Raw genomic sequence first — 25,441 nt, forward strand, 5'->3', positions numbered from 1 at the left:
GGCAGCACGGAGCAGCGAGCGTCGATCAGAGCAGAACATTGTTGAGGAGGCCGACGAGGGAGCTGCTTCGGCCTTCCCAGTCGCCGCTTCGCTGCTATCTCGGCACTTTCGTTGGCCTGAGGCGGATGACGACCTGTACATTGCCATTAGATCACTGATGCGCCAGCCGCTTGGCCCGCTCCAGCTTTTCCATTGCGCCCTTGAGCGGATCGCGCGAGTCTGGCGGCGGTGCGACACCAGGCGGGCGGGCGGCGATGACTGCGGCAGCTTGTTCTCGTCAGCCGCTGCGCCTGCATTTCTCATTCGAGGAATCGGTGGCACACGCTTCGCAGTCGACACCAGCCTCTCCGGCAGCGTCCCCAGCTCGCGCTCAGCCTCCTCCAAGCTCCTCCTCAGCTCGTCCGACCTGCCCGCCTCGCCGCGCGCGACCTCCTCGAGCGCCGCGTGCGTCGCTGCGACCTGCTCGGCGAGCGCGGTCGTCGAGGCGGCGAGCGAGGCGGCGTCGGACGAGCGCGAGAGGCGCCGCAGCCCGGACAGGATCACGTCGAGCGTGCGCGCCGTTTCGGGGTCGACCTGCGCGAAAGCCAGCTCGTCAGTCGTGCTCGAGACGTAGATGAGAGTGCGCCACGCACCTTTCGCCGGTGCTTTTTGGGAGGGCGTCTCGGCGGGGACGAGACGCCGCCGCGCGGAACGGCCTCGTTCAGCGACGGGTCAAGCGACGGCGAGTGGAGCGGCTCGAACGGCGGCGAGAATGGTAGGTCGGCGTACTGGACGTTCTGGAGTTTCTGCTCTTGCTGCTGCTGCGAGGGGGCGCGGACCTTGCGGAGAGGCGACTTGGGCTGACGAGGCGGTGGACCTGCGGAAGCGGGGTGACGAGCCCGGGAAGGCGAGGCGGAGGGCATTGGACGGATCCGAGACGGTGAGACGGCGCGAGAGAGCGGGTGAGGTGTCGAGTACTGGAATGGCGCCACTTAGTGAGGCGTCAAGTCGGATCGAAAGAAGCGGAACGCACCCCGCTGCGGTACGGCGAAACCGTCTTCATCTTCCTCCCCTCCAGGACTTCCTGCATTCCCTCGAGCACGGCGCCTTCCACCGCATCCAGCTCGTCCCACCTCGCGCCAAATCGAAACTCGGGCTCGACCAGCCGCAGCGTCTTGAGCGACTCAAGCGCGGCCTCGTACGCCTCCCGCGCACGCGAGCGGTCTTCGGGCGTGTCGAGGTCCTGGTACAGTCGAGCTAGCTCGTATAGCCCGATTGCCTCGTAGGGCTCGCCGGGGAAGCCGCGCGTTAGCCCTTCGAAGACGTGTGAAGCGGCGTCAACTTGGCCGGCGCGGACCAGGGCGTGGCCGAGCGCGACATGGTGCTCGGGGTTCTCCGGGCCGTAGTGCACGGCGAGTTGACTGCGAGTAAGACTCTCTCAGTGCGCAGCTCAGACACGGGCAAAGGGTCGACGCACTGCCAGTGGATCGCCTGGTCAAGGTCGCGGTTTTCGAGTTCGAAAGCAAGCAGGTGAGCCATGTCCGGCTGTGCTTGATCTGCAGCGACTTCTGTCAGGACGATTCAGAGAGTGAAGGTATGTCATGGCGCACTGAGCTGCAGCGAGTCGAGCAAGTATTCGACGCCGGTCTCGCGCGCCGACGGGAGCATCGTGCTCAAGTGCAGCTTTGCGAGCGCATTCAGTACGGGCACGTCGCGCTCCGAGACCGGGTCACCGAGCATCTCGAACAGGCGGAGGCGCTCCTGCTCGAACTGCGCGACGTGCAGCCGTCAGTTCTGGCACGACACTGCACGAGCGAGCAAAAGGATCACGCACAGCCTGCATCTGCGCCCACGCTTTCCTGCGAGACCCCGCCTTGCTCTCCTCGAACGACAAGCCCGCCTCAGAGCTCACGCCCGCCTTGCGCAGAGCGCGCCGCGCCGCCTTTTCCTCCTCGCTCAGCTGCGGGAGAGGAAGGGCGCCACGCCGCCATGGCTTAACGATCGGACGATTGCTGTGGGAGGTAGCTTTCGAATGTGTGTACGACGCTGTGCGGCCCTCGGAATAAGACGAGGGGGACGGGGCGGACGGAGGCGCTGGGAACGAATTGCCGTGATGTACGGGCGAGTCAAAGGCTTGAATCGGCTCCTCGGCAGTGTATGCGGGAAATGGCGATGGCGGAGGGTAACGCTGTGCAAAAGTGCTAGCCGATTCGAGTACGGCAGGCGAGCTCGGCGGAGAAGGAATGCGGCCGGCGAGCGGGGGCGACTTGAGCGATGGCGCAAGCGAATCGAGCGAGAGCTGGCCACCGACGCCGTGCAGGTCGGGTCCATTCGTGGCGATGGACCAGCCTGAATGGCCGGCATGGGGGAAGGAGGGAGGATCAGGCAAATCGGCAGGATTGGGAAGGTCGACTGTCGACGAGTCGTCGGGAGCGGTCGGTAGCGACGCGATTGACGTAAGCGACAGACCGGTTGCTCCGACCTTCGATGGAATAGACGGCGAGATAGGCGAGTCAAAGGCAGTGCTGCGACTTGACAGGCGCGAATCGCCGTCGCGCGAGCTCGAGTCGGCGAAGTGCGTGATTGACACGATTCCAGGGCTGCGGAAGATGGGATGAGAGGAGGGCGGCGAGCGTAGCGTCTCAATCGAGTCGCCCATGTTGCCGTATGAAGGAGACGGCTCGTTCGACGTCGTCGGCGCCTCAACCTCACTGACCTCAACGGCCGAGACATAGCCATCGGACGGCGTCCTTGCTGAAGAAGAGCTGAAGCGTGTTGGCGAAAGAGGCGACAGCGGACCGGCGCCGGCGGGTGAGCGGTAACTTGCAGAACTTCGCGGGACGGGCGAGGCGGACGAGGCGACTGCAAAGGACGCCTGACGTCGCACAGATGAAGGCGACACGCTGGTGTCGATCGTGACGGTGGGCAGTCCTTCACTGGAGCCGGAGCCGAAGAACGACGGTCGGAGCGGTGTCGAGAGTGCGTTCTCCGATGAGTTGGCCACCTTCGCCCTGCTCGTAGCCGACACCGTCGGTGAGTGGGCTGAAACGTGCGAGTAGTCGACGGAAGCGCCAGGCGGCGCGCTCGATCTCGTTCGTCGGGAGGATGTCGTGGCTGAGAAGTCCGACGATCCGCCTCCGCTTTCGCGAATCAACGTGCTCGTTCGCGATGGCGAGCCGCTCACGCCCTGCGCCCACCGCGAGATGTCGTCGCCTCTGTCGTGTGGCATGCGACTCGGCGTCTTCGAGCGCGTGCGAGCCGTCGGACGCGGTGTCGACGATGCGCTCGTCCCGTCCCGTGCGGGCGAAACGACACTCGTTCCAAACGGGATCGCAGCGGCCGACGGCGTGGCACTCCTAGTCGGACTAGGCCATCCACCTGGCACAGGATCGAGAGTCGACGGCAGAACTGAGGTCGAGATCCGCGTTGAGCGCGACAGCGGCGATGCGAGTATGTCGTGCGGCGAGCGAAACGGGTATGGCGGAATAGCCCTCAAGTCCTCGGATGTCATGGTATAGTCGGAATGACCGGCCGAGGCTTTCAAGGCAGAGCTCGAAGTTCCGCTTCGGTTGGGCGAGCGATGCTCGCTGGCGGATCGGGGCGGGATGGAGGAGAGGGACAAGATAGGCTGTTCGGCTGCCGTGCTGTCGCCGACCGAGACGAGACCGTTCGAGGGCGATCGGGAGCCTGGAGTGCGAGTCGGATTAGACGGCGCCGACGGAACGAACCCGTTCCGCGCGGGCGAGGCGAACGTCTCGGGCGAGTACATCGGCGAACCTGGCGGAAAGACGCTCGAGTCTCCGATGGATGCGGGAGAGTCGTACTGGTGGATGCTCGACCCTTGGCGCATACCGCGTCCAGATGAGGCGAAGCTGCTGACATCGTTCGACGCTGGGTTGTGGCTCAATGATTGCAGCGTCCCGTCGGAGCGAGGAGGGGCCGACGGGCCACCTTGCGAATCCCACAGCTGCGATCGCGACGAGGTGCCGAGCCTCGACGTGCCCGAGAGCAACGGACTTGCCTGGGCCGGGTCCATCTCGCTCTGCCGCCAGGTCGCCCCGTCGGATTCGTCCTGCGAAACATTCAGACTGCTCGGTCTTGCGAGCGCACGGTCGTCGACGAAGTCGTGGGCGTAGAGCGACTCCTCACTTGTGTCTTGGGTCTCGCTCGGCGGCTGGGAAGGTGGTGCCGAGATCGAGGCGGGAAGCGCGACTCGCGACGAGGCATGCGAAGTGCGGCTGCTCAACCGCCTTGAAGCCGTGGTGGAAGTCATACGATCCGCAGTCGACTCGACTGGGACTGAAAGCGCTTGTCGAAAACGCCTCGAACGGCTCGAGCGAGGCGAGAGCAGCGACGACTGGACCGACAGCGCAGGCGATGAGTGCGACGGTTCCGTCTCGGTGACGATGGGGCCTTTGCGGCACCGCAATCAATTCGCATCAGCCTCAATAACACAAGTGCCGGAGCTGAGAGGGCATGAGCTGCACGCACTGAGTACCGCCCTCCCCCAGCTCCCGCGCGTCTCGACCGGGTTCCCCCACCAGTCGTGGAGCCCGCCATCGTCCGGCACCCTCCTGCTCCGCTCGACCCACTCGCGCTCGAGGTCGCTCAGCTCGCCGTCGACCGTCGGGCCGCGGAGGGACCGCACCGCCGAGCGCGAGGGGAGGTAGTCCCACCCGAGCGTGCGGAACAGCGCGGGGCGCGTGTGCGATGCGTTGGGGAATGCCGATGGCGGAACGTCCGGAGGCGGGGATGGCATGGGCGTCAGGGTGCGGTCCGCCGGAGGGCGTGCAGCGGAGGGCGGAGGCGACGCGGAAGGCGAGACGCCCGGCGAACCAGTTCGCACGCTGCTGCCGTATGGTCCGCCCGGTGAGCGTGGCGGCGACGAGAAGTGAAGGGACGGGGCGCGACTTCGGTATGCGCCCGAGTACGGCGACGGAGGCGCCGTCGAGCGCACAAGAGGCGAGTCGAGCGGAGTGGTTGTCGCAGCGGCGAAGTGCGCTTTGGCATGTGAGCGGTATTGCTGCTGGCTGCTGTAGCTGGACTGAGACTGAGCGTCGGGCGAGTCGGGCGCTGCACGACTGCGACGGCTGGATCGGGGCGTTGAAGGCGGAGACGCCGGGAGCGAACCGGCTGGCTCAGCTATAGCCACGCTTGCGGCGCCGTTCTCGAGAGGCAAATCGCCGGCTCCAGATGCTGTGCAGATCGTCGAGTCAGTTTTGAGCTGGAGAAGAAAGGGAGACGTAAGGAACGCACCTTCACCTCCCCAAGCCTTCCTCACGACCCGTTCCCACCGCTCGTCCTGCTCCCTCCCGAGCGCGTACTTCTCCCTCAATCGCCGCCGCGCCACCTCTTCCTGCTCAAGCTCTGGCGGTCGAGCACTCGGCAGCGCTGTCGACGCCGGAGTGAGCGGCGAGCGCGGCGGCGGCCCGAAGAGCGTCACGCCCTCTGCGCGCTGGGCGTACTCGCTCGCGGCGAACAGGTCCGGCAGCGGGCTAGCGCGCGGTCCGCTGTCGCGCGGGTGGAAAGCTGGGAGCGGCTGGAGGGTGGAGCGGAGGCGCGAGGACCGGATCGAGAAGGGCGAGGAAGACGCCTTGGACGAGACGGGCGAGGAGGGGCGCGAAGTCGGAGCGGACGGGGCGTGCGAGGGCTCGTCGTACACGACGGAGGAGCCCACAGTATCGCCGGCGTGCATGCGGGGCGTGAACTCGGCGGACGATCCGCAGCACGAGAGGTTACGCAGGCGAGCGAGAGCTGAAGCGTGAGGCCCACAGCTGCGTGTCAACGCGGGCAGCGAGCAAGCACACTCAAGATGAGCGAGTGAACGGAAGGCAGGCGCGAGGCGAACAAGCGTGGGCGGGGTTGAGCGACGTGGAATAGACAGGAGACAAGGCGCTCGGTGTCAACGCCGAGGGCAGCGAGGTGCGGCGCTTGAACCGTCTGCTGCTGTACTGCTTGACGCCGCGGTCGATTCTTTTGAGCGCGACAGCTGGCTTAACGCGCGAGTCTGCAGCCGGTGGAAGACGGGAGCGTCGACCAGCGGAGGGCGACTGGTGCTGCCAACGCAGTTAGCTCGGGACCCAGATCTCACAACGCTGCTTGAACTGCAACCACATCTAATGCTTTGATGATTTGCAGAATCAGCGCGAGCCCAACTTGCGGGCTCGACGCGAAAGAGGCAGGAGAAAGACAGTTCCGACCTTAACGGAGGTCGCACCGTGTCGAGCGAGTCTCAAGGGGAGTTGTGTGGGTACTGAAGACGTAGGCAGAACGGATGTGCAGGTGCTGAGAGGGAAACGAAAAGGGCGGAAAGGAGGGGTCGAGCGGCGGAAGACGTCTAGTAGCCGACACCGATGAGGTAGTCGGCGAGCTCCTGCAGACGTTCGTACTCGGTTAGCTTCGTGAGGCCTAGAGGTTTCCTACAGCAGACGACAGCAGATGCGAGCCACTGCCTGTCTGCGAGAGAAGCAAAGCGTCGAGACGCACCTCGACGACCTTGGTCGCCTCGCCGGCGAGGATGGGCGCCTCGTACTCGGCGACGAGCACCGCCTGGGTCGTCTTGACGCAGATGATGCCATCGGCCTGTGCGACGGTAGTCAAGTTCCAGCAGTCAGCGCCAGTTTGTCCCGAGGGGAGCGCGTCCCGCAGCGGGAGCACGCCGTGCGAGCGCACCTGCTTTTTGCCGTAGACGGAGCGGTCGTCTGCGCGGATGCAGAGGTACTTTTGCCCGCGCGCGCGGACGCCATTGGCCTGTGCGGATGCGGCGTCGGAGAACGAGGCGAGGATGGCAGACTGCTCTTCGGGCGCGAGCTGTTCGCGGGTAGGGTCCAAGGTGTCAGTATGGAGATCGTCGCAGCTCTGGCAGGTCCCACAGCGCGCCCAGGGGTGCACGAGGGGAGAGACGGCGGCTCACGTCGTAGCCGGCCGAGGAGGCCCAGACGCCGCCCTGCTGGCCGAGGATGGCGGCGCGCGAGACCTTGCCCGAGCCCACGAGGTTGCTGTCGACGTAGGCTGCGCTCGCTCGCACGGCGCACGGGCGCGGCGGGGGCGGGAGCAGCGATGACGAGGAGTGGGGACGACGGCGAGAGCGAACGAGGGACAGCGAGGGCGAGTCAGTGCGGGTGCGTGCGTGTACGTACGCAGACTGGACGCACTCTGCCACGACATTGCTTGCACAGAGAAAAGTAGAGTGCGGGACAAGAGAGCGAACCGACGAGCATTCAACGCCCAAACCTCTTCCGAGCAACGGCGCCTGTTCTCCTTGCCAGCTATGAGAGATGACTAGTACGCTATGAATGCAGGTGAGGCAATGTGAACGAAAAGACTGCGCGCGACCGGATCCGAGACGCCCTCTCTCCTCATCAGCTTCTATCCCTCCGCCCTCGACCTGGGCACCACTCCCTCATACCGGCGACTGTTTCCGCACTCCGCATATCCGGTCCGTCACCTGTGCGCCAGCAATTGAGAGCGTGAGCATTCCCCTTCACAATGCACAGAAAGGCCCGACGAGGGGAACAGCAGACAGTGCCTCATGGCACGGCCTGTCAGCAGAGGCGAACGCACCTGTCGCACGCCTGGTGCGCTCAAAAAGTGCCCGATGACGGGCAGTTGTCGCATGAACGACAGGACGACGGGGAAGAAGTCGCTGCGCGACGGGGACGCCGACGAGCGATCGAGGTCAGCACTGAAAGCTGTCGAAAGTCCGCCCTTTCCTTTGCCCCGAAGCAAGCAGAGAGAGAGAAAGGGCGAGCAGTAACGCACCCAAAGAGGTTGAGGAAGCCAAACGTCTCGATGAGGACGCCAAAGAAGGGGTATTTGAGGAAGACGAGGAGGATGCCGGCGAGGAAGGCGAAGGCTGCGCGCGCGTGAGTACGGTGGTCAGCGTCGTGCTGTCGGCTCCGGACTCAATGTGACTATGAAGTCCTGGACAGGACCGGGCCAGTCACAGTGCAGCGCCGGCTGGGACGCGAACGAGCAGACGCACTCCCTCGCAGCTTGTTTTTGCGCGCAAAGAAGTAGAACGTCTTGCGCGGCCCGATGATGAGCGGCAGCCCGCTCACGAACAAGATCTGCACGCAGGCGGCGAGGTCAACGGAGGCGGAGCAGCAGAGAGGGAAGCGAGACGCACGTTGCCCAATGCGATCAGGGGCCCGTCAAAGAACATGAGGACGCCGAGGAACATGAAGAAGGCGCCAAAGGACGTCAGGCCGACCTGTAGCGCGGTGCGTGCAGCGCAGGCGAGGCGAAGCATGGTCGAGACGAGGGCAACACGAGGTCAGCGGGGTGAGTCTCGCTCTGGACGAGTCGTGGCTGGGCAGAGAGACCGGCCTGCAGCTTCTGAAGCCACTGGCAGTCCTTCTAGCCCCATCAGAGCGCTCAAAGGCGAGGAGGAGCGGCGTCGACCTACGCCGATTTCTGGTGCACGCGACAAGCTCGCGACCGTCAGCAAGCGCGTCCGGCGAGAAAGAGAGGGCGTGCGTAGGCTCACTCTGCGAGTCTGTCAGCCACATCCTGCGCTCTGGGCCGTGGTCGAGCGGGCTGCGGGCTTGCGGGAGCGTGACGACGGCGCGCCTCCTCTCCGGACTCGCTTCAACGTGGCGCGCAGAAACGCGTGCAGTTCCCGCAGCGTCTACACACACGAGTCGGCGACGAGGTACCACCGGTCCAGCTCGCCGCCCTCGAGCCCGACCGCGCGCCACTCGAGCACATCTCTCGCGCGCTTCTTCCCCCTCTCCTCGTCGCACCTCGCCTCGACCCCGTCCACGCGGAACACTTCCTCCTCCCGCGCCTCGTCCACGGCCGCAGCCGCAGGCGGTTCGACTCCTCCCGCGCCCGCAAAGGAAGCCGCGATCCACCCGGCGTGGTACCGCTCGCTGATCGACCGGCGCATGAACCCCCAGTCCTCGACGCGCTCGTCGTCGAGCGTCCCGCCCGCACCGCCAAACGTCACGAGGAGCATCCCAACTTCGTCGTTCGCGCTGCTGGCGGCATGAGCGCGCGCGGACGACAGCGCCGCGGGAGGGACCGCCGACGAGTTGGGCGCGGAAGAGAAGGCCGAGACCAGCGAGGTGGGGAGGAAGCCGCGCGTGTAGGCGTGCGAGTGACCCGAGAGGACCAGGGCGCAGTTAGCGCGCGAGAGGAGCGGAACCAGTCGTGCGCGGACGTAGGAAGACCTGCGAGTACGATGCGTTTAGAGGTATTCGCCGTACTAGCGATACAAGCAGTACGCACCACTCGGACTCGCGACCCGCAGTCCACGCCTCGGTGTCCCACCATTCGATGAACGGCGCCGTATGTACCACGGCAACCTTGAAGCTCGCGCTCGTCCATTCGTCGCGCCCAACCTCCCACTCGAGCCACCGCTCCTGCTCGAGCTGCTCGTCCTCGCTCGGCAAGTTCGAGTCGAGCACGACGATCCGCATCCTCGCGTGCGGCGAAAAGGCGTAGTACGTCCCTCGCCTCGCGAGCGGGTCGTTGCGCTCGAAGCGTCCCGCGGGCCGGTCGCGCCTGAGCCCGCCTCCACCCGTGTAGACGTTCGAACCCGTCTCGTCCCAATCGTGATTCCCGCGCGCGAGCAGCACGGGCGTCTTCTGTCCCGCGGGCCACCGCGCGCCGAGGCCGCGCGTGAGTGGGTCCCAGAAGTCGGTCTGCCACTGCGCGAGCGCGTGCGGGTTCTGCACCGCGTCGCCGGCGTGCAGGAGGAGGTGAGGGCGCTTGAGCGGCGAGTGGTGGGAAAGAGACGGGAGGGTGAAGGGGCGCGGGAGGGCAGAGGTCGGGAAGTAGCGCGACGTGGGCAGCGACGAGGCGAACGAAAGGAGGCGGACAAGCACGCGGCGGAATATGCGCAGGTTGTACTGGTTATCGGCGACACATGCAATGTGCAGCGTCGTCGGTCTGTCCTCGTGCGAGACCTCGACGCCGAGCCACGGAAAGGCGTGTCGGACAAGCGTGCTCGTGCGCCGACTCGGCAGCGCCGTGAGCGCCAGCTCGTACTGGTACAGCTCTCCGCCCTGTAGACCGTCCAGGTGTGCCGTATGGACGATCCGTCCGCCCTGTTCGGCGGTCTCCTTCTGCACAACCGTTCTCTGCACGTCGAGCGAGCGCCACTGCGCCTGCCGTTCCTTCCCGCTCGCTCGAGTGAGCGTTCCATGCGCGCTGTGCCGCGCGGTGGCGAGCCCCAAACGAGCAGTCCACGCTTGTGCGCCTTCGCGACACCCGTTCGTCTCCCAGACGAGCGCCGTCTGTCCTTCGCCGCGAACAAAGAGCAGCGGCTCTTTCCGCAGTTGACAAGGCGAAGTACGCAAGCCCACGAGCAGAAGGATTGGCGACGACCATCGCTGATCGAAGGCGAGGTCGCGCAGCTTGAAGCGCGCTAGGAAGAGGAAGTCGGTGACGGGAGTCGAGAAGTAGAAGAGGGCGAGCAGGACGACGGCGACTAGGATCAAGAAGGCAGCGAGTCGAGGTCTTCGTCGCGGCCACCGCGGTCGATTTGCCGCACGCGAGCTAGAGAAGGGGAGAATCCGCTTGTCGAGCGGAGGGAGAGGGGGCGGTGCGGCGGAATAGGCGGCGTTGCCTGCGACGCTATGCGAGCTGGGAATGCGCACGATGGGCGGGTGCGGGCTGCGCGCTCGCAGGCTCTGCCGTGTCGGGCTCGCCGGGAGGAATGACAGCGAGTCGGGAGGAGGGGCTCGTGCCATGCGGGCACCGTGGAGACTGCGTGATGCCATTGACCTTCAGAGAGCCTCAGTGGACGCCATCTAGTGAGCCTGCACGCACCTGGACGCTGTCACGGGCGAAGCATGAGCTGCCGAAGTGGGGCAAGAACTGATGAGGTCGGGCAAGCTCGACGAGCAGAGGCTGCGCCTTTTGCTGGGCCTCGAAAGCTTGCAGGGTCTGTTGTGACTGCGGAGAAGTGAGCTAGACCCAAAGCGAGTCGTGCGAGTGATGCTCACGAGCGGAAGCGAGGTCGTTCCGCGTCGGGCAGACACACAAAGCTCTCGTGTCACATCGGGACGGTTCCGTTGAGTCAACAAAGCACCTCATAATGAACAGAGTCTACAGCACAGAGAAAAGCGTCGCCGTCTATTCACACATGCGCCTGCTCCCGCGACGCCTCCGCGTGCAGGTCCATAAGCATGTCGGCAGCGCGCTCAAAGTTCTTGATAAAGTCGGCGCCCGGGACACCGCGCTGGCACGAGACCGACAGCTGGAGCTCGTGCGGGTCTGCAAGTGCGTGAGCAGAGTGAGCTCCTCGGTTCAGTTGCCTCGAAAGCGTTGGAAATGGAGCACGCACGAATCATGTACGGCAGGCCGACACCTCCTTCGACAACGGGGCCCCAGCCATAAACCGGCGCGTGGCGAATGTACACTTGACTCGTGCTCATGCGCCACGTCCCGCTCTCCTTGACGACCGGGTCGGCAAACAGCCCGTCGCCCTCGAGCACCTCCTTCCGCTCGGCATCCGTGAGCTCGCTGCTCGTGGCCGCGAGCATCTTGAGGCCGAACAGGTGCCGGTCGATGCCCGATCCGGAAGACGCAAGCTTCATGTCCTTGCCGTGATGCGCGATCGCGGCGCGGAAGAGGGCAAGCTTGTCCGCTGTCGAGACCGACGACGACGGGTCGACGAGCGCGCGCACAAATGCAAGCGACTCGGGCGTGAGGATGCGGACCGTCTCGGTGCGGCCGAGCTGGAACCGCCGGGTTTGCGCCGCCTCGTACGTCGCACACGGGCGGCCGAACTGCGCGAGCGGGTGTTAGCTGCCTTTCGACTTTGCGTGGAAGCATTACATAGGCGCACGGTCAAGTAGTAAGCGATCTGGAAAAGCATCTGGCACCTGTGTTCGAGCGCGCGTGAGCAGCGCAAACGAGCAGGGTGAGCAGAAGCAAGACGCACCACCCGTCCGGGCTCGTCTTCATCTTCTTGATCCCTTCCTTTCCGTACCGCTTGTACATCGTGTAGTGCACGTCGTACGGCTCGATGTGCGCGGCAAACTCCTTCTCGGCATCAGCGACGTGCTGCCGCGAGGTCGAGTCCAGCTCGAACGGGAGGGGCTTGATGGCCGGAGCGGCAGATGACGCGGACGAGGAGGACACAGGCTCTCCTGTAAGAATGCGCTTTGTGAGGAAATCGTTCAGGCGGGCCGTCGGCGTGCCTGCAGGGACAACTCGCTCAGTGTGGCTTCTGTCGCTCGCTCAGAGAAGCTGAATCGTTGCGTACCATCCATGCACGAGTGTTCGCCGATGCACCCGACCTCTCCGTTGCGGTAGACAATCCACTGCAGCGGCTTGTCCCACCAGCGGTTCCCGCCCTCGGGCCCTCCGGTCCACAGCACCTTACTCCACTGCTCGAGCTCGCGCGTGCCCGACCAAGGCTGCGGTTCGGCCTCGTCGAGGCAGATGAGGAATGCGGCGTGATGGATTGAGCGGAGAGTCGCCACGTTGGTCGGAGAGGAAGAGACAAGATGACCGTGGGCCTCGGCCCAGCGGTCGCGGTGGATGCCCGTCATGATGCCGACGGGCGGCGCGGCGTCTCGCTCGCCCTCGGCCGCTTCGATGACCTGCTGGACCGCCTTACGGATCGCGTCGACACTGTACTCCTCGCCGTTCGCGTCGGCGAACGGGACGTGGTAGAAGCGGTTGCGCTTGGCGACGACAAAGTACTGCGCGGCGGGGTCGTCCTCACGCGTCTTGATTGCATAGTCGGCAGGCGAGGCCGGGATGCGGCACGCGTTCCACATCCACTTGTACGATTCCATGCACTGCTCGCCGTCGTTGGGGTTGCGCGGGTTGTTCAGCTCGGGCTCGAGAAGGCCCTTGACGACGAGTCTACGAAACTCGAGCGCCGTCTTGACAATGGACGCTGCCACAAAGGCAGGGTCGGCTGCGGGAGGGTTGGCGGTCTTGGCGGGAGCTTGAGGGAAGCGGTCGAACTGCGGGAGGCAAAGATGAGCGGGACAAGTCGAGCGAGGCAAGACTGTTGGTCGACGTACGCCAAAGTAGTACGAGACGTTGACGACGACCGAATCGCGGTAGGCCATGTACGCCTGCGGCAAGGTCGGGATGCACGTTTGGAGGAGGATAATGGGCCGAGAGCGGGAGGGTCAGTTCCCGCGCCTGCTCCTGCTACGCAAGGAACGCACCTGCTCATCCCAGTCGCGCGCAAGCCAGTTCCGCACGCCTGGCTCGTCGCGCTTGCGCTCGAGGAGCTGCTGGAGCTTGGCGCCGACTCCTCCTGGCCGGCCGAACGCCTGGAGCTTGCTCTGGAGCTTCTTGCGCTGGGCTGAGTCCTGCACGAGGGGCTCGCACGAGCGTTCGAGGCGGGCGAGCGTGTCTTCCAGCTTGGGAACGGGGAGGCGGGGCAGCTTGTCCTCGCCCTGGTTGCGCAGCATGCGCGAGTCGGGCGGCGTCGCGCTGGGCACATTCATGCGCCAGTCGTGCCAGGCGGGCGTTTGCAGCGGGGGCATCTTGTCGCCGAGTTGGTGCACCGACACGAGGACACGGCCGGACGTCGAGAGCAAGCGCTTAGGGACGGGGAGAGCGGGGTGCAAGTGTCTGCGAGCTGGGCAGAGCACACCAGCGCGGAGCATGCTCGCTCCTGCAATGCGCGAGGACCAGAGGCTGCGCGAGGACGCAGACACGCGCTTCGGCTTCCGGCTCGCCCGACTTCGCCGGCCGTGTCTCGCCTTTTCCACTGCGTTTAGCGTGCGCGAAAAGTAGTCGTACAGGGCGCCAAGCAGCACCAACCCTACCGCCATGGATTGTCCTCCTCGCGCAGCACCGCGTGATCCCGCGGGAAGGGTGCCGCTGCTCGCCGCTGCTCCTCCTCGCGCGTCCCCTCGTCGATGCCCGCCTGCCGCGCTCGTTGCTCCCTCTCCTGCACTGTAACACGCACGACCTCGTCCTGTTCCGGCTTGCCCTTCCGCCGAGGCTCGGCATCGTCTTGTCCGGTACCCGGGATCGGCCCATCCTCCGCCTCGTCTCGCTCGACCACGTCCTTGACCTGGGCCTCTTCCCCTGGAACCGGGTCCTGCACCCGCTCGCCCTTGTCGACATTTGCCGGGCTTAGCGGAGACGTCGGCGCGCCTTTGCTGTCCGCATCGTCCTCCGGCGGGACGTAGGCGAGGCGGTACACGCGCGTGCGCTTGTTGCCCGGCTCGCCACGCCGCCGCTGCCGAATCTGCTCCTCCTCCTCGGCCTGCACGTCCTCGATGACGAGATCGACTGCGTCCGGCGGCAGCTTCTTCTGCGCCGCCTTCTTGTGCCGCCGAGTCTGCGCGGCAGAGCTGTGCGGATCACCCGCTGACGAGGTCGACGAGAAGGGCAATGCGGCGTGTAAGACGTGACGAGCTCCGTGCAAGAGCGAGGTGCCGACCGGCACTGGATGATCCGCCGAGGTGGTCGGGTCCGACTTTGCTGACCGCTGGTGCTTGCGCTCGTGTCGCTCGTCGCCGTCTTCGTCGGCGGCTTCGTCGGCGGCGATCTCGGCTTCGATAGCGGGTGAGTCGGGACGCACGACGGGCTCGCGTTCGGCGAGAGCACCGTACGACCCGGGGCGATGAGCTGCCTTTGGCCGCTTGCCCCGCCGACCGAAGAGTCGTCCCGAGAGGATCGCGTCCTCCTCGTCGCGTACGCGCCGTCGCGCAGCTTCTCGCGATGCGTCGACCACAGGATACGCCCAGTCGCCTGCGGGAGGACGGCGAAGTCAGTCGAGCTCGGAGTGGAGCCTAGACGACACGCAGCGCACCGTACTCTAGCTGCCTCGCCTCGCGATACATGCCCTCCAGCTCGCGCTCCTCAGTGTCCTGCGGATCGCGGAACTCAAGCTCCTCGCCGTCGCTCTCGTCATCCTCGTCGGCAATCTCGTCGTACAGCCTCCCGCCTTCCCACCAGCCCAGCCCGATCGCGTTACCCGTCGCCTTGCTCCGCGCGCGCTCGGCTGCAGCCCACTCCGGGTCGAGGTGCACGACGCCGCCCTCGTCTTCCTCGTGCGCGCGCGGCGCGTATCCCTGGTGCGCCTCGGCTCGTCGCTCGAGCCGGCGATGCACCTCGTGGATCGGGCGGCTCGCGAGTCCTCCGCCGAGCACGCCCTCGCCGCGCCGCCCGAACGCGTCCTCCTCGTGCCCCGGCTGGTTCAGCCAGTACTTGCGCTGCCCCGAGGCGGAGTAGCGCAGGCCGGCGCGGATTCGCCGCTCGCGCACGAGGCCCTCGGAGTGCAGCGCGCCGGCAGCGGGTTCAAATGTGCGGTAGGAGAAGCCGGTGCCGCGGACAGTCGTCATCGAGTCGAGGAAGAGGTCTTTGTAGCTGTGCGAAAGACACGAACGGTGAGCGCGAGAACGCGACATGCGCTTTCGATAGCTACGCACCCGAACGCATCCTTCATGGCGTGCCAGACAGGCAGCCGGCCGCTGTACACGTGGTTCTTGTCGACATAGTCGGTGTCTAGGCGGGCCGAGGTCAGCGCAATTTCGTGCGGACAGGCAGAGTCTACACGCACAGGAGAAGGCGTAGAGGTGGAGGAAGGCGAAGAGTGGCATCTCGAGGCAGACGAGCGTGTCTTGCACTGCGAGCGAAAGCTTCTCCGTCTCGTAGCGGTCTGCGCGCGCAGGTTTGGCTGAGTACCGACACGGCAGAATGGGCGAGATGAGAACGTACCAGATCGCAAGAGACCACTCGCAACCAGGATCGAGACGCCGAATCCCTGCCAGAACGAGAAGAAGATGATGCCCTTGACCGAGAGGAACTTGGGCATGGGGCGGTACGGCTTGAGGTCGTCGTGCGTCGCGACCCAGAACATGGCGAGGCAGTAGAGCGACAGCGAGACCGAGAGGTTGTACACAATCGAGATATAGGTGTAGCCAGAATCTTTTGCGAGCGAGCCGTCCTTGTAGGTGCCCGTCGCTTTCAGGACGACCGTCAAGAAGGCGAGGATTGGCTTGAGTTGGACATATTCTGCGAAAGGGGCGGTGTGAGCTTGGTTCAGGAGTATTAAAGCGGATTATGAGTTGAGACGTACGCAGGACACCGCGCTTGAGGCCGAGGAAGGTAAAGGGATCGCTCGCATCCATCGGGTGCAGAAAGTACTTGACCGGCCAAGGATGCGATACGGGATCTCGGCCGTGCAGGGTGATTAGGAGAGAGCGCTCGCCGCCACTGTGAGTCTGTCGTTAGCGCGGAATGACAGGTGCTCCCACGAAGGAGCAAGACGCACAGGTACTCGACGAGGAGAGTAAAGAAGCAGCTGCAGGGTGGCAAGCCGCTTGGTCAGGTCTAGCTCCTGAGTACGAGTGGCATGTACGCACTAGATGACGAAGGCCTGGAGTCGAGCGGGACGAGACAGGCGGTTAGCGTCACGAAGCCGGCGGGAGCGAAACGGAGCGAACCTCGTAGACGTCGCGGATGGCATCCAGGAAGAAGGCAAGATCGAGCGAGTAGAGCGATATGAGCGACGAGATTGAGTAGATAGGAACCCTGGCAATGCACAATTCGGTGAATGTGGGTCGAAGAGAGCGACGACGAGGAAGCTCGGGACGGACATGACGAGGATGCGGACGACGAGGCGCTGGAGGCGGGGCTTGTGGTAGTGCTTGAGCTGGAGCCACACGGTGGCGATGCTCAGCACGGTCGACCCGCCCGCCGAGAGCGATGCGGCGAGGAGGACGCCGAACGGAAGGTGCGCGCCCGAGCCGTCCGGGTTGCTCGGGTCCATCGTGCGTAGCTGGCTAGCTGCCTGTGCTCCAGCTCCGTCCCTACTGCGCAGTGTCCCGGCGCTTGAGCCGTGTGCACGCGACTCTGCGGTCCAGGTGGGGCCGACAGCTGATGACGCCTCGACAGCGCGCGACAACGAGCGACCAGGTGGACGAGGCGGCAGCTGGAGTGTACGAGAAACTCTTGCAAGTCTGTCTGAGCCTCGCAGCCCTCGTCGGGGCCGAGAGTGGCCGTGCGGGTCGAGGCGAACCTGCTCCTCTCCGTCTGCCTCGACCTCGAGATACGCGCAGGCAGCGGGCTACGGCCGGTCGTGGGGCTGTACGGCTCTTTCTCGATGCTCCGAGCCGCACACGAAGTCCTTCACCGCCTTTCATGGCGTGCTGACTCCGCTCTTGCGGCGTCCTCCTGCTTGCGGACTGCCTCTCACGCCTGCGTTGGATGCTTCCTAGCTGTGCTTCAAGCTCGCGGTGGCTGTTGTGCTGAACAATCGCTTCGTTCCTCTCGAGATCCGCTCCGAGCGAGGGCCAAAGGCTCACGCTACTTAGGCTCTCCTCTCGGCCCGAGCCGCGTGGTCCTTCGTCCGCACACCGAGTCGGGTCCGCCGACCGTGCTTCTGCTCGAGGATTGCGTGATGAGCTCCGCGGACTTCCCACTGGGCGGCTTTGTAGGTTACGTGACCGCCTGACTCGTACCGTCTGCTTCGCTCTTCGTCCACTGGGCGTGCGATGTGTCGCTGGATCGCGTACTTCTCGACCGAGCCGATCCTGCTTGCAGATGTTGTGCGTGCCGTTTCTTTTCATTGACTGCCCTTCCTTCTCACGAGCCCGACGCTACTCGCAGATTCTGCGTTCGGAGCATTCGCTCGTCAGCCAGAGTTTGTCCGCCTTTCGTCTTGCCAGGATGTCAACTGACACCTTGACTTGACCACGTATGGAAAGCTCATCATCACTACCTGCCCGACGTACCGCCGCCGTACAATGTTGCCGACAACCTGACGAACCCGAATCACAAAACGAACGTCGATGGCTTCGGCGTCGGCTGGTACACGTCCGTTCCAGCTCGCTACGGCGCGCTCTTGCATGACAGCATTGCACACGCGCACACACAGCTGCTGTCGCCTACGGTCTACCGCAGCGTGCAGGACCCGGAAGGCAACGAGAACCTCGCCGAGATCTGCCAGAGCATCCCGAGCGCCGTTGTCTTTGGCCATATTCGCGCAGCTGTGCGTCTTCACTTTACTTTACGCAAAGTGGAGAGCAAGTCGCACTCACAGCAAGGGTGGGTAGACCGCCGGGCGGAACTCGCAGGCAAACTGCCATCCCTTCAAGGCTGGTCGCTTCCTTTTCATGCACAACGGCGGTATCGGCGGTCAGTCGGTGACTCTGAAGGGAGACCTGCATGACGGATCACAGCTCACTCTATGCGATTTGCAGGGTTTGCCACGCACGTCCATGAGATTCGCCAGCGCGTCTCGTACGCCGCTCGCCGTGTCATCAAGGGCGACACAGATAGCGAGCACGCGTGTACGTCTCACCCTGGCTCAAAGCAGGAGTCGCAATTGTCTACCGTCTGACCCATCTAATTCTGCGCACATTGGCAGTCGCGTTGTTTCTGAGCTACTTGGATTCGGACGGCCCTTGGCTTCGCGACTATTACACGTGGGAGCTCGAGACCGCCCTCCGCCGCACCATCGCAGAGCTCATCTCTATCTGCGAGCCGCAAGGCGGCTGGGTCGACGCACATGGCCATCCTCGCAGCTGGATCTCGTTCAATGTCGCGCTTTCCACCGGGACCGACTTTCTCGCACTCCGCTTCGCGCATCCACCCGAGCGCGAAGCTCCAAGCTTGTACTGGTCCAGCGTTGGCGGATCGGCGCTCGACAGGAGGTACCGACAGCACCCGGACGGCGGGAGGGACCTGGGCAACAAGCCGCGCGAGGAGCATGCGCCGCATGTCGTCGTTGCGAGCGAGCCCATGACCAAGGAGGCGCACGACGAGTGGGTGCTCATGAAGAACGGCGAGTACGTGTGGGCTTTCTCCTGTCTACCGCTTGCTTGCGAAACTGACTGTTCCGCTTCCGCCCTTTCGCCTTCCGCTCGACGTGCGTTCAGCCTCCTCCTCAGCACTACCGCGGAGCTCGATCTCGTGCAAACGCAGCGCGAGCACCAGCTCAAGACGCACACCCTTCCGCCGAAGGGCTGGTGGAAACCGCGCATCAAACGGCTCTTTCCCGCTCGCGAGCCCGACCACCTCTCGCCACTGCACTCCTCCCGCGTGCACGACTTGCGGCTGTATCCTGTGCGTTACCTAGTCTCCTCATCGTCTTATTTGGAGTGGAGACTGACATTATTTGCCACAGACTGCGCGGAGCAACCGCTGACGAGAGCGGAATGGCCAACAATTCTTCGACCAGAGACAGATCAGACTGTAGATTGTGCAAAATAGACAGGGATGCAATTGCGAAAACGACGAGTACAACCGGGATCGAGCGAGGTACAGCGGAAATGCGAGGGCGGAAGAGAGGAAACCGCAAAGAACGGGCGGGGCGGGAAGCCAGAAGCCGAAGCTACGAAGCGACTACTTCTTGCCAGCACGCTTGAGACCGGTGATGCCCAGCTTGGGACCGCGCTGGTTCGACTTCTTGCCAGCGACCTGCTGCAGCGGAACGAAGGCGTACGGCTGCATGCCGTCCTTCTTGACATCACCTCCAGCGCGCTGCGGAAGCGTTGACGGGTCAGTTGGCTCGAGAGGAGTGCGAGCGACAAAGATTGTCGCACCTTGGCCTTGAAGTCGCCGCCGATGCGCTCAACCTCCTTGCGCTGCTTCTTCTTCTTGCGGCTGACCTCGAGCTCCTTGAGACCCGCGGTGACGGGCACGTCGCGGTCGACGTCGCCCTCGAGGTCAAAGTCGTCGTCGTTGCCGCGCCCGCGCTTGCCCTGCGACTTGTTGAACCGAATTTTGCCCTTGGCATCGCGCGTGTGCCCGTCCTCGCCATGCATCGCCTCGATGTAGTCGCCCATGCCGGCGCCGCCTGCGCGTGCCGGTGCGGCGGCAGGACCGTCCTCCTTGTCCGAGTCGGGCTCCTCGAAGCGGTACTTGCCCGAGTCGTCAGTCTTGAAGTGCGAGTCGAGCGGCTTGCGCGATGTCGACGCTGCTGCGGGCTTGGCGGCTGTTGTAGGAAGTAGTCAGCGCGGTGCAAAGTTTAACGGAAGCAAAAGCGTAACGGACCAGAGATGCGGCTCATCATGCGGTCGTCGAGCAAGTCGAGCACCTCGTTCTCGCCCTCCTGGATGTACGCCCCGCCGCCCTCGCGCTCGTCCTTCTTGGCCTTGCGCATCTGCGACTTGCGGTTCTTGACGCCCGTCGGCGCGTGGCGCACGGGGCCCTCCTGCTCGTCGTCCGATGCGGCCGAGACGTCCGAGTCGGAGCCGTACAGCACCTCGTCGTACGCCGAGCGCTGCGCCGCCTGCGGCTTTGGTGCCTGTGTGTGCGCGCAAAATGGGTGAGCTCGAGCGACTCGGGGAGTGGGCTCGTTGATAGCGCACCTCATCGTCCTCGTCCTGCTCGCCGTCGACATCCATCGCAGCGGCCTTCTTCTTCCTGCTGCGCGCCTGGCGCTTGCGGATGTTGTTGACGAGCTTCTTGTCGTCCTCAGGCACGTACCGCTCGACGTCGTCGTAGCCGTACTTGCGGATCATGCGCTCGAGCAGGTGCCGGATCTTGACCTTGAAGTGGTTCGAGTGCTCGTGCGACCAGTTGACGAGGGCGGGGACCATGGCGGGGAGCGAGGGCGTGACGAGTGCCGCGGGGAGCGTGACGACGGCCACCTTGACAAAGCCGAGGCCGGCCTTGACGATCTCGCGGTTGGCCGACGTGAGGAAGACGACGATCGTATCGACGAGCTCGCTGAGGTACGAGTCCTTGAGCGTGTCTGTGCGTGCAATGGCAGGGTGAGCTATCCGAATCTGTGGTGCGACAAAGCGAGAGTGCGCACCGTGGAACTCCCAGACGAGGCGGCCGAGCGCGCCGATGGTCGCGGCAATCATGTGCGGACTCGTTGCGGCGAGGCCGGCGCTGAGCATCGTGACGAACTCTTCTTCACTCGCGTCGACCTCGTCCTCCATCGAGTCCTCCATGCCCTTGATCAGGTGCCGCTTGATGCGCCCGCCAGCGCGCATCTTTTCGCCCATCGAGACGAGGAGCGCGTACGCCGCCTCGCGCGTCACGCCGTTCGACTCTTTTGTCGAGAGGACTGCTTCGGGGATGAGCGACGGGACGATGTGGAGCGAATCGGCGGGGATGAGCGGAATCAGCGCCGCGAGGAGCGAGACGCGGTCCTGCGAGAGTGATCACGAGTCAGCTCACTGAACATGGCGTGGACTGATATCAAACGCACCCGCTTGGCACCGTTGGCAACCTTTTCGGCGCCCTCGACGACGCGGTCTATCACGTCGCCCTCGCGGCCCTGAAGCACGGCCATGCCGTCGACCTCGCACAGGCGCGCAAGGATGCGGTACCCCTTCTTCTGCACCGCGGCGTCGCCACTCGCGAGGACGGCGTCCTGGAGCGCGAAGTCGAACAGGCTGCGCGCGAGCTGCGCGCGGCAGTGCGGGACGAGCGTGACGAGGATGTCGACGAGCGCGTGGCTCGCCGGCAGCGTCGCGTCGTCCTTGGCGTGCGGCGTCGTCGAGGCCGCTTCGAGCGCCTGCAGCGCGAGCTTGGACACGCGGTCGTACGTCGCTTCGAGTTCGGAGGCGGGGAGGATGGCGAGCCACGCGCCGACCGCCTCGAGAACGTAGCCGCCCTCACCGCGCGACATCTTGCCGTACACGTTGAAGGCGACGCTCAGGATCGTCTGCGCGAGCGACTCGAGGTGCTTGAGCGAGGCGCGACCGTCGGCGGGCGTCAGGCCGAACTGGTCGCGCAGGAGGTCGGGCGGCGACGACGAGTTGGCGAGCGTGAGCGTCGTCGAGAGGAGCGTCGACAGCGCCTTGAAGACGCTCGGGCGCAGCGCGGGCTGCGTGTATACAACGTTGGCGAGGAGCGAGACAAAGTCGGTGTCGAACGCGTCGACGAGGTCGATCGGGTACTCGCAGTAGCCGGGGAGAAGCGCCCACGTCTGCCCGACGAGCGTGTCCCACACCTTGGCCTCCATGTCGCGGCCGCCGGCCTTGGCGTCCTCGACCTTGTTGAAGAAGCTCGCCGAGAGCGGGACGAACGTGTCGCGGAAGTGGCCGAGGCGCGTGTTGGTGATGCCCGGCTTGAGCAGCGGCAGGAGCCACGCGCGGGCCTTGGCCGGCGACGCGCCCTGCTCCGGCGCGAGGTTGAGCGGGAGGTACTCGAGGACGGTCTCGGGCCCGAGGACCTTGATCGCGGCGTCGAGGACGGCGTCGGCCTCCTTCTTCCACTCGAAGCGCGAGTCCTCGCGCGCCTTGCCGACGAGGACGAGGGCCTTGGTGAGGAGGCGGGCCGCGGCGGGCTTGCCGCCGTTCGCCGAGTCGCGCACGCGCAGGCGGAGGAAGAGCGCCTTGACGAGCGCGAGGACGTGCGGCTGCGACTGGGCGGCGTACCGCGCCGACGTGAGTGCGCGCTCGACGTGCTCGATCACGCCCTTGACGGTCGCGCCCGCGGCGAGAATCTCGGCGTCCGGGATGCAGTGCCGGATCATGAGCGTGCACGCGGTCTCGACGGCGAGGCGGAGTGCGGGCGTCGACGCGGCGGCGAGCAGGCCAAGCGTCGAGGGGAAGAGCGTCGCGAGGCGACCGAGTGCGGCGTCGGCATCGGACCGAGCGAGCGCGACCATGCCCTCGCCGACGCCCTCGACCCAGCCCGCGAGGAGCTTCTCGCCCTGCTCGGTGCCCTCGGCGACCTTGGGACGCGCGTCGACGAGCGCCTCGAGCGTGCGCTTGACGTGGTCAGCGCTGAGCGATTCGGCGGCGTGTGCAGCCGAGAAGAGGTGCGAGAGGAGAGTGAGGGCTGAGAGGGTGAGGTGCTGGGACGAGAGCGTGAGAGTCGAGAGGAGGAGCGGGAGGAGCGTTGCCGTCGCCTGCGGGAGCGTGCAAGTGCGTTAGTGTCGCCGGCAGACGGCGGGAATCGGCGGACGCACGGAGGAGGGCCAGCTCGCGCCGAGGTTGCGGACGAACGTGAGGAGGGCGATGGCGCGGCTCTCGTCTGCGCCGTGCTCGGCAGCGGCGCCGGCGTGCGCGGCGTCCTTCTTGCCGCCACGCTTGGCGGCGCGGAGGGCGTCGTCGAGCTTGTCGCAGATCCAGACGGCCGACTCGAGCGCGTACGGGTGCACGGTCGCCGGCGGCGGAGGGTTGGCGAGGACGGCGTGGACGGCGTCTTGTGCGCGGCGGCGGACCTTGGGACGGGCGTCGGCGCAGAGCGAGAGGAGGGTGGCGTAGACGGCGCGGCAGCCGTCGCGGTCGCGCTCGAGGGTCTGGGCGGGCGCGGCGACGACGAGGTGCTGGGCGAGGGCGACGAGGGACTTGAGGGCGGGGGCGTGGGCGGCGAACGAGGCGAGCAAGGGGGGCAGGGCGTGGAGGGTGTCGAGCTTTGCGCGGAGCTGGGGCGGGTCGAGGAAGGGGACGAGGGTCGCGGCGAGGTAGAGGGCGGCCTCGAGGAGCTGGCGCTTGTCGCCGGGGGTGGCGGCTTGCGGGTCCTGCGCGAGCTGGGTCAGGGTCGAGAGGAGCGCGACCCAGTAGGCGCCCGGGCTGCGGTTCTGGTCGCCGAGGGTCTGTTCGATGGCGACGAGGAGGAGCGCGGGCTTCTGGATGTTGGGCACCTGCGAGTGCTGCTGCGCGCGGATCTTGGTCCACGCAGCGTCGAGCGTGGCCATGACGGGCTCTGCGTGGCTCCTGGCAGCGGTGGGAGCGAGAGGGAGCAGCCGGAGCGGAGTGCGTTCGTCGAGCTCGAAGCGACGGGTGCACCGCCTCGTCAAGTGTGGGCGTTCTTTCTGGCATGGGAGTGCCCAGTACAATGTAACAAAGCTGTTCCACTGTGTCCCGCTTTTCCCCTTTGGCTTCGAGTGCTCCCCTCCTCCGGGTTGCTCGGTCATCGCTGCGTTCGCCGACGTCTCTCTCGCGCGCCGAGCCATGTCGACGGGCACTTCGCTCATCAAGCGCACAAAGCCGCTCGAGCACGACCCCGCCCTCGAGCGCCCCGACCTCGCAGGCGACGAGGCCGGCCCGCAGCCGCCGTGCCCCGTCTACCTCGACGGCTGGGTCACCCGCGGGTTCGGCAGGGGCTCAAAGGACCTCGGATGCCCCACAGGTGCGTCTCCACCGCGCCCGACCGCGCCTCTCCGCCGTCTCGCGCTGACTCGGCATCCCCCACCTCGTCGCTCGTCGCGTCGCAGCCAACCTCCCCGACTCGAGCATCGAGCCCTACGCCCACACGCTCAACACCGGTGTCTACTTTGGCTTTGCTCGTGTCCTCGACCCCGCATCCGCCGAGCGCGACGCTGCCCTCTCGGCCTTTCCCTCGCCCTCCGACTCGTCGCCCTCGACCGGCCCGAACGACCACGACCGCGTGCACCCCATGGTCATGAGCATCGGCTGGAACCCGTTCTACAACAACGACACCCGCACCGCCGTGCGTCTCGCGTGGGTTGGCTCCGTCCGCGTGCGTTTGCTGACTCTCGCTTCGTCGCATCCTCGCCGCGCAGGAGGTCCACATCCTGCACGACTATCCCTCCGACTTTTACGGCAAGGAGCTCCGCGTCGTCATGCTCGGCTTCATCCGCCCCGAGTACAACTACTCGAGCCTCGGTGCGTCCTGTTCGCTCGCACCTGGTGGAACGAGTGCGGCAGTCGCTGTTGCTGCGAGCGCAGCGAGCCCGCGCTGGACCGGGTCGCGAGCGCAGCGAGCCTGGAGGGGGCATCGACGCTCGATGGCGCAGTGCGCATCCCATGGCGCAGTCCGTCGGCGCAGACACGCTGCGCAGCGGATCCGCGCAGCGCCTCTTTCAGTTGTCACTCCGCTGTGCCCCGCTCTTGCCCGCTGCATTCGCCACGCTACCCGCCAGCAGCTTCACTACACCCTGACGACATCCGCTGACCCTCTCGCATCCCCCACAGACGCCCTCATCAAGGACATCAACCACGACAAGCTTGTCGCCGCGCGCTCCGTCGCGCCCGACCGCACCCCTTACGCCTCGTACGCTGCCGACGACTTTTTCTTCCGCTCCTCGACCCTGGCTCCGCCGGCAGAAGACCCGGCAAAACCGCGCGTCCGGCCGGGCGAGGCGTGATGGTGGCCCGTGGGTGCGCTACAACGGTTTCACGGGTAGAACTGGCTCGGTCACGCGATACACAAAGTGCAGTGCATTGTTGTATGCTCTTTTCTTGCGGCTGCGGACTCTTGGACTGGATTTGGAGAGTGCTGCTCGTTTGCTGGGCGGAAAGAGACAATCTGCGAAAACATGCGGAAGCGGGGAGGACGACAACCAGATGGAGAGTGTCTGTGGAGGTGGGGGAAAAGAGGGAGAAAAGAAACGAAAGAAACATGTCGGATGGTACGGCGTTGCGGCGACGAGTTTTGCGGAGATAGGCGGAACGAAGCGAAGCGGTCGGAGGTTGCTCCTGATCTTGGTCCCCGTCTTGTCGCTCGTCCTCGTTGCTCGCCGGCCATGTAGGCCCTTTTGAGTGCTTGCTAGTCTACGCTCTCTCGGCTGCGCATGCATTCGCGCTCCGACGCTATCCGGGTTGTCGTCGGTGCCGCCTCTTCTCCTCATTAGATACCCAGACTAGGGTAGGGG

At 65.4% G+C, this 25,441-nt stretch overlaps 9 protein-coding genes across 9 annotated transcripts; 2 read left to right on the plus strand and 7 right to left on the minus strand.

The window, feature by feature from the left end:
- Nucleotides 1–151: 151 nt before the first annotated feature.
- On the minus strand, nt 152–5,674 carry JCM10292_005313 (uncharacterized protein; the record flags this gene model as incomplete). Its single annotated transcript, XM_076646212.1, has 9 exons — nt 152–258; nt 324–573; nt 633–956; nt 1,013–1,400; nt 1,457–1,535; nt 1,590–1,749; nt 1,814–4,392; nt 4,471–5,175; nt 5,236–5,674. 9 exons carry the CDS (start codon nt 5,672–5,674, stop codon nt 152–154), a joined length of 5,031 nt encoding a protein of 1,676 aa, XP_076508491.1.
- A 642-nt stretch (nt 5,675–6,316) lies between these two features.
- Nucleotides 6,317–7,146, minus strand: PFY1 (profilin; the record flags this gene model as incomplete). Its single annotated transcript, XM_076646213.1, has 5 exons — nt 6,317–6,352; nt 6,466–6,561; nt 6,652–6,789; nt 6,893–6,990; nt 7,134–7,146. 5 exons carry the CDS (start codon nt 7,144–7,146, stop codon nt 6,317–6,319), a joined length of 381 nt encoding a protein of 126 aa, XP_076508492.1.
- A 235-nt stretch (nt 7,147–7,381) lies between these two features.
- Nucleotides 7,382–8,489, minus strand: GOT1 (Got1p; the record flags this gene model as incomplete). Its single annotated transcript, XM_076646214.1, has 7 exons — nt 7,382–7,426; nt 7,543–7,624; nt 7,741–7,834; nt 7,964–8,048; nt 8,108–8,191; nt 8,387–8,394; nt 8,468–8,489. The coding sequence occupies 7 exons, from the start codon at nt 8,487–8,489 to the stop codon at nt 7,382–7,384; spliced, it is 420 nt and encodes a 139-aa protein (XP_076508493.1).
- Nucleotides 8,490–8,608: 119 nt separating this feature from the next.
- Nucleotides 8,609–10,676, minus strand: JCM10292_005316 (metallophosphoesterase family protein; the record flags this gene model as incomplete). Its single annotated transcript, XM_076646215.1, has 2 exons — nt 8,609–9,152; nt 9,211–10,676. 2 exons carry the CDS (start codon nt 10,674–10,676, stop codon nt 8,609–8,611), a joined length of 2,010 nt encoding a protein of 669 aa, XP_076508494.1.
- A 389-nt stretch (nt 10,677–11,065) lies between these two features.
- JCM10292_005317 (choline/carnitine O-acyltransferase) lies at nt 11,066–13,565 on the minus strand (the record flags this gene model as incomplete). Its single annotated transcript, XM_076646216.1, has 7 exons — nt 11,066–11,202; nt 11,273–11,717; nt 11,777–11,813; nt 11,873–12,131; nt 12,197–12,908; nt 12,969–13,022; nt 13,119–13,565. 7 exons carry the CDS (start codon nt 13,563–13,565, stop codon nt 11,066–11,068), a joined length of 2,091 nt encoding a protein of 696 aa, XP_076508495.1.
- Nucleotides 13,566–13,723: 158 nt separating this feature from the next.
- JCM10292_005318 (uncharacterized protein) lies at nt 13,724–16,684 on the minus strand (the record flags this gene model as incomplete). The annotated part of the gene is made up of 10 exons (XM_076646217.1): nt 13,724–14,661; nt 14,723–15,279; nt 15,342–15,417; nt 15,473–15,571; nt 15,631–15,927; nt 15,992–16,128; nt 16,187–16,216; nt 16,278–16,291; nt 16,359–16,446; nt 16,512–16,684. The coding sequence occupies 10 exons, from the start codon at nt 16,682–16,684 to the stop codon at nt 13,724–13,726; spliced, it is 2,409 nt and encodes an 802-aa protein (XP_076508496.1).
- A 724-nt stretch (nt 16,685–17,408) lies between these two features.
- Nucleotides 17,409–19,063, plus strand: JCM10292_005319 (class II glutamine amidotransferase; the record flags this gene model as incomplete). The annotated part of the gene is made up of 8 exons (XM_076646218.1): nt 17,409–17,462; nt 17,524–17,557; nt 17,622–17,905; nt 17,970–18,051; nt 18,117–18,206; nt 18,284–18,704; nt 18,795–18,981; nt 19,043–19,063. 8 exons carry the CDS (start codon nt 17,409–17,411, stop codon nt 19,061–19,063), a joined length of 1,173 nt encoding a protein of 390 aa, XP_076508497.1.
- A 197-nt stretch (nt 19,064–19,260) lies between these two features.
- Nucleotides 19,261–23,521, minus strand: RRP12 (mRNA-binding protein RRP12; the record flags this gene model as incomplete). Its single annotated transcript, XM_076646219.1, has 7 exons — nt 19,261–19,398; nt 19,461–19,852; nt 19,912–20,164; nt 20,229–20,614; nt 20,678–21,020; nt 21,080–22,729; nt 22,790–23,521. 7 exons carry the CDS (start codon nt 23,519–23,521, stop codon nt 19,261–19,263), a joined length of 3,894 nt encoding a protein of 1,297 aa, XP_076508498.1.
- A 256-nt stretch (nt 23,522–23,777) lies between these two features.
- On the plus strand, nt 23,778–24,934 carry FMN1 (riboflavin kinase; the record flags this gene model as incomplete). Its single annotated transcript, XM_076646220.1, has 4 exons — nt 23,778–23,955; nt 24,041–24,276; nt 24,350–24,452; nt 24,762–24,934. 4 exons carry the CDS (start codon nt 23,778–23,780, stop codon nt 24,932–24,934), a joined length of 690 nt encoding a protein of 229 aa, XP_076508499.1.
- Between the last annotated feature and the right edge of the window lie 507 nt (nt 24,935–25,441).

The sequence above is a fragment of the Rhodotorula paludigena genome, assembly GCF_050403205.1.
Source record: "Rhodotorula paludigena JCM10292 DNA, Rt_paludigena_JCM10292v1_ctg3, whole genome shotgun sequence".
Taxonomy (NCBI): Eukaryota; Fungi; Basidiomycota; class Microbotryomycetes; order Sporidiobolales; family Sporidiobolaceae; genus Rhodotorula; species Rhodotorula paludigena.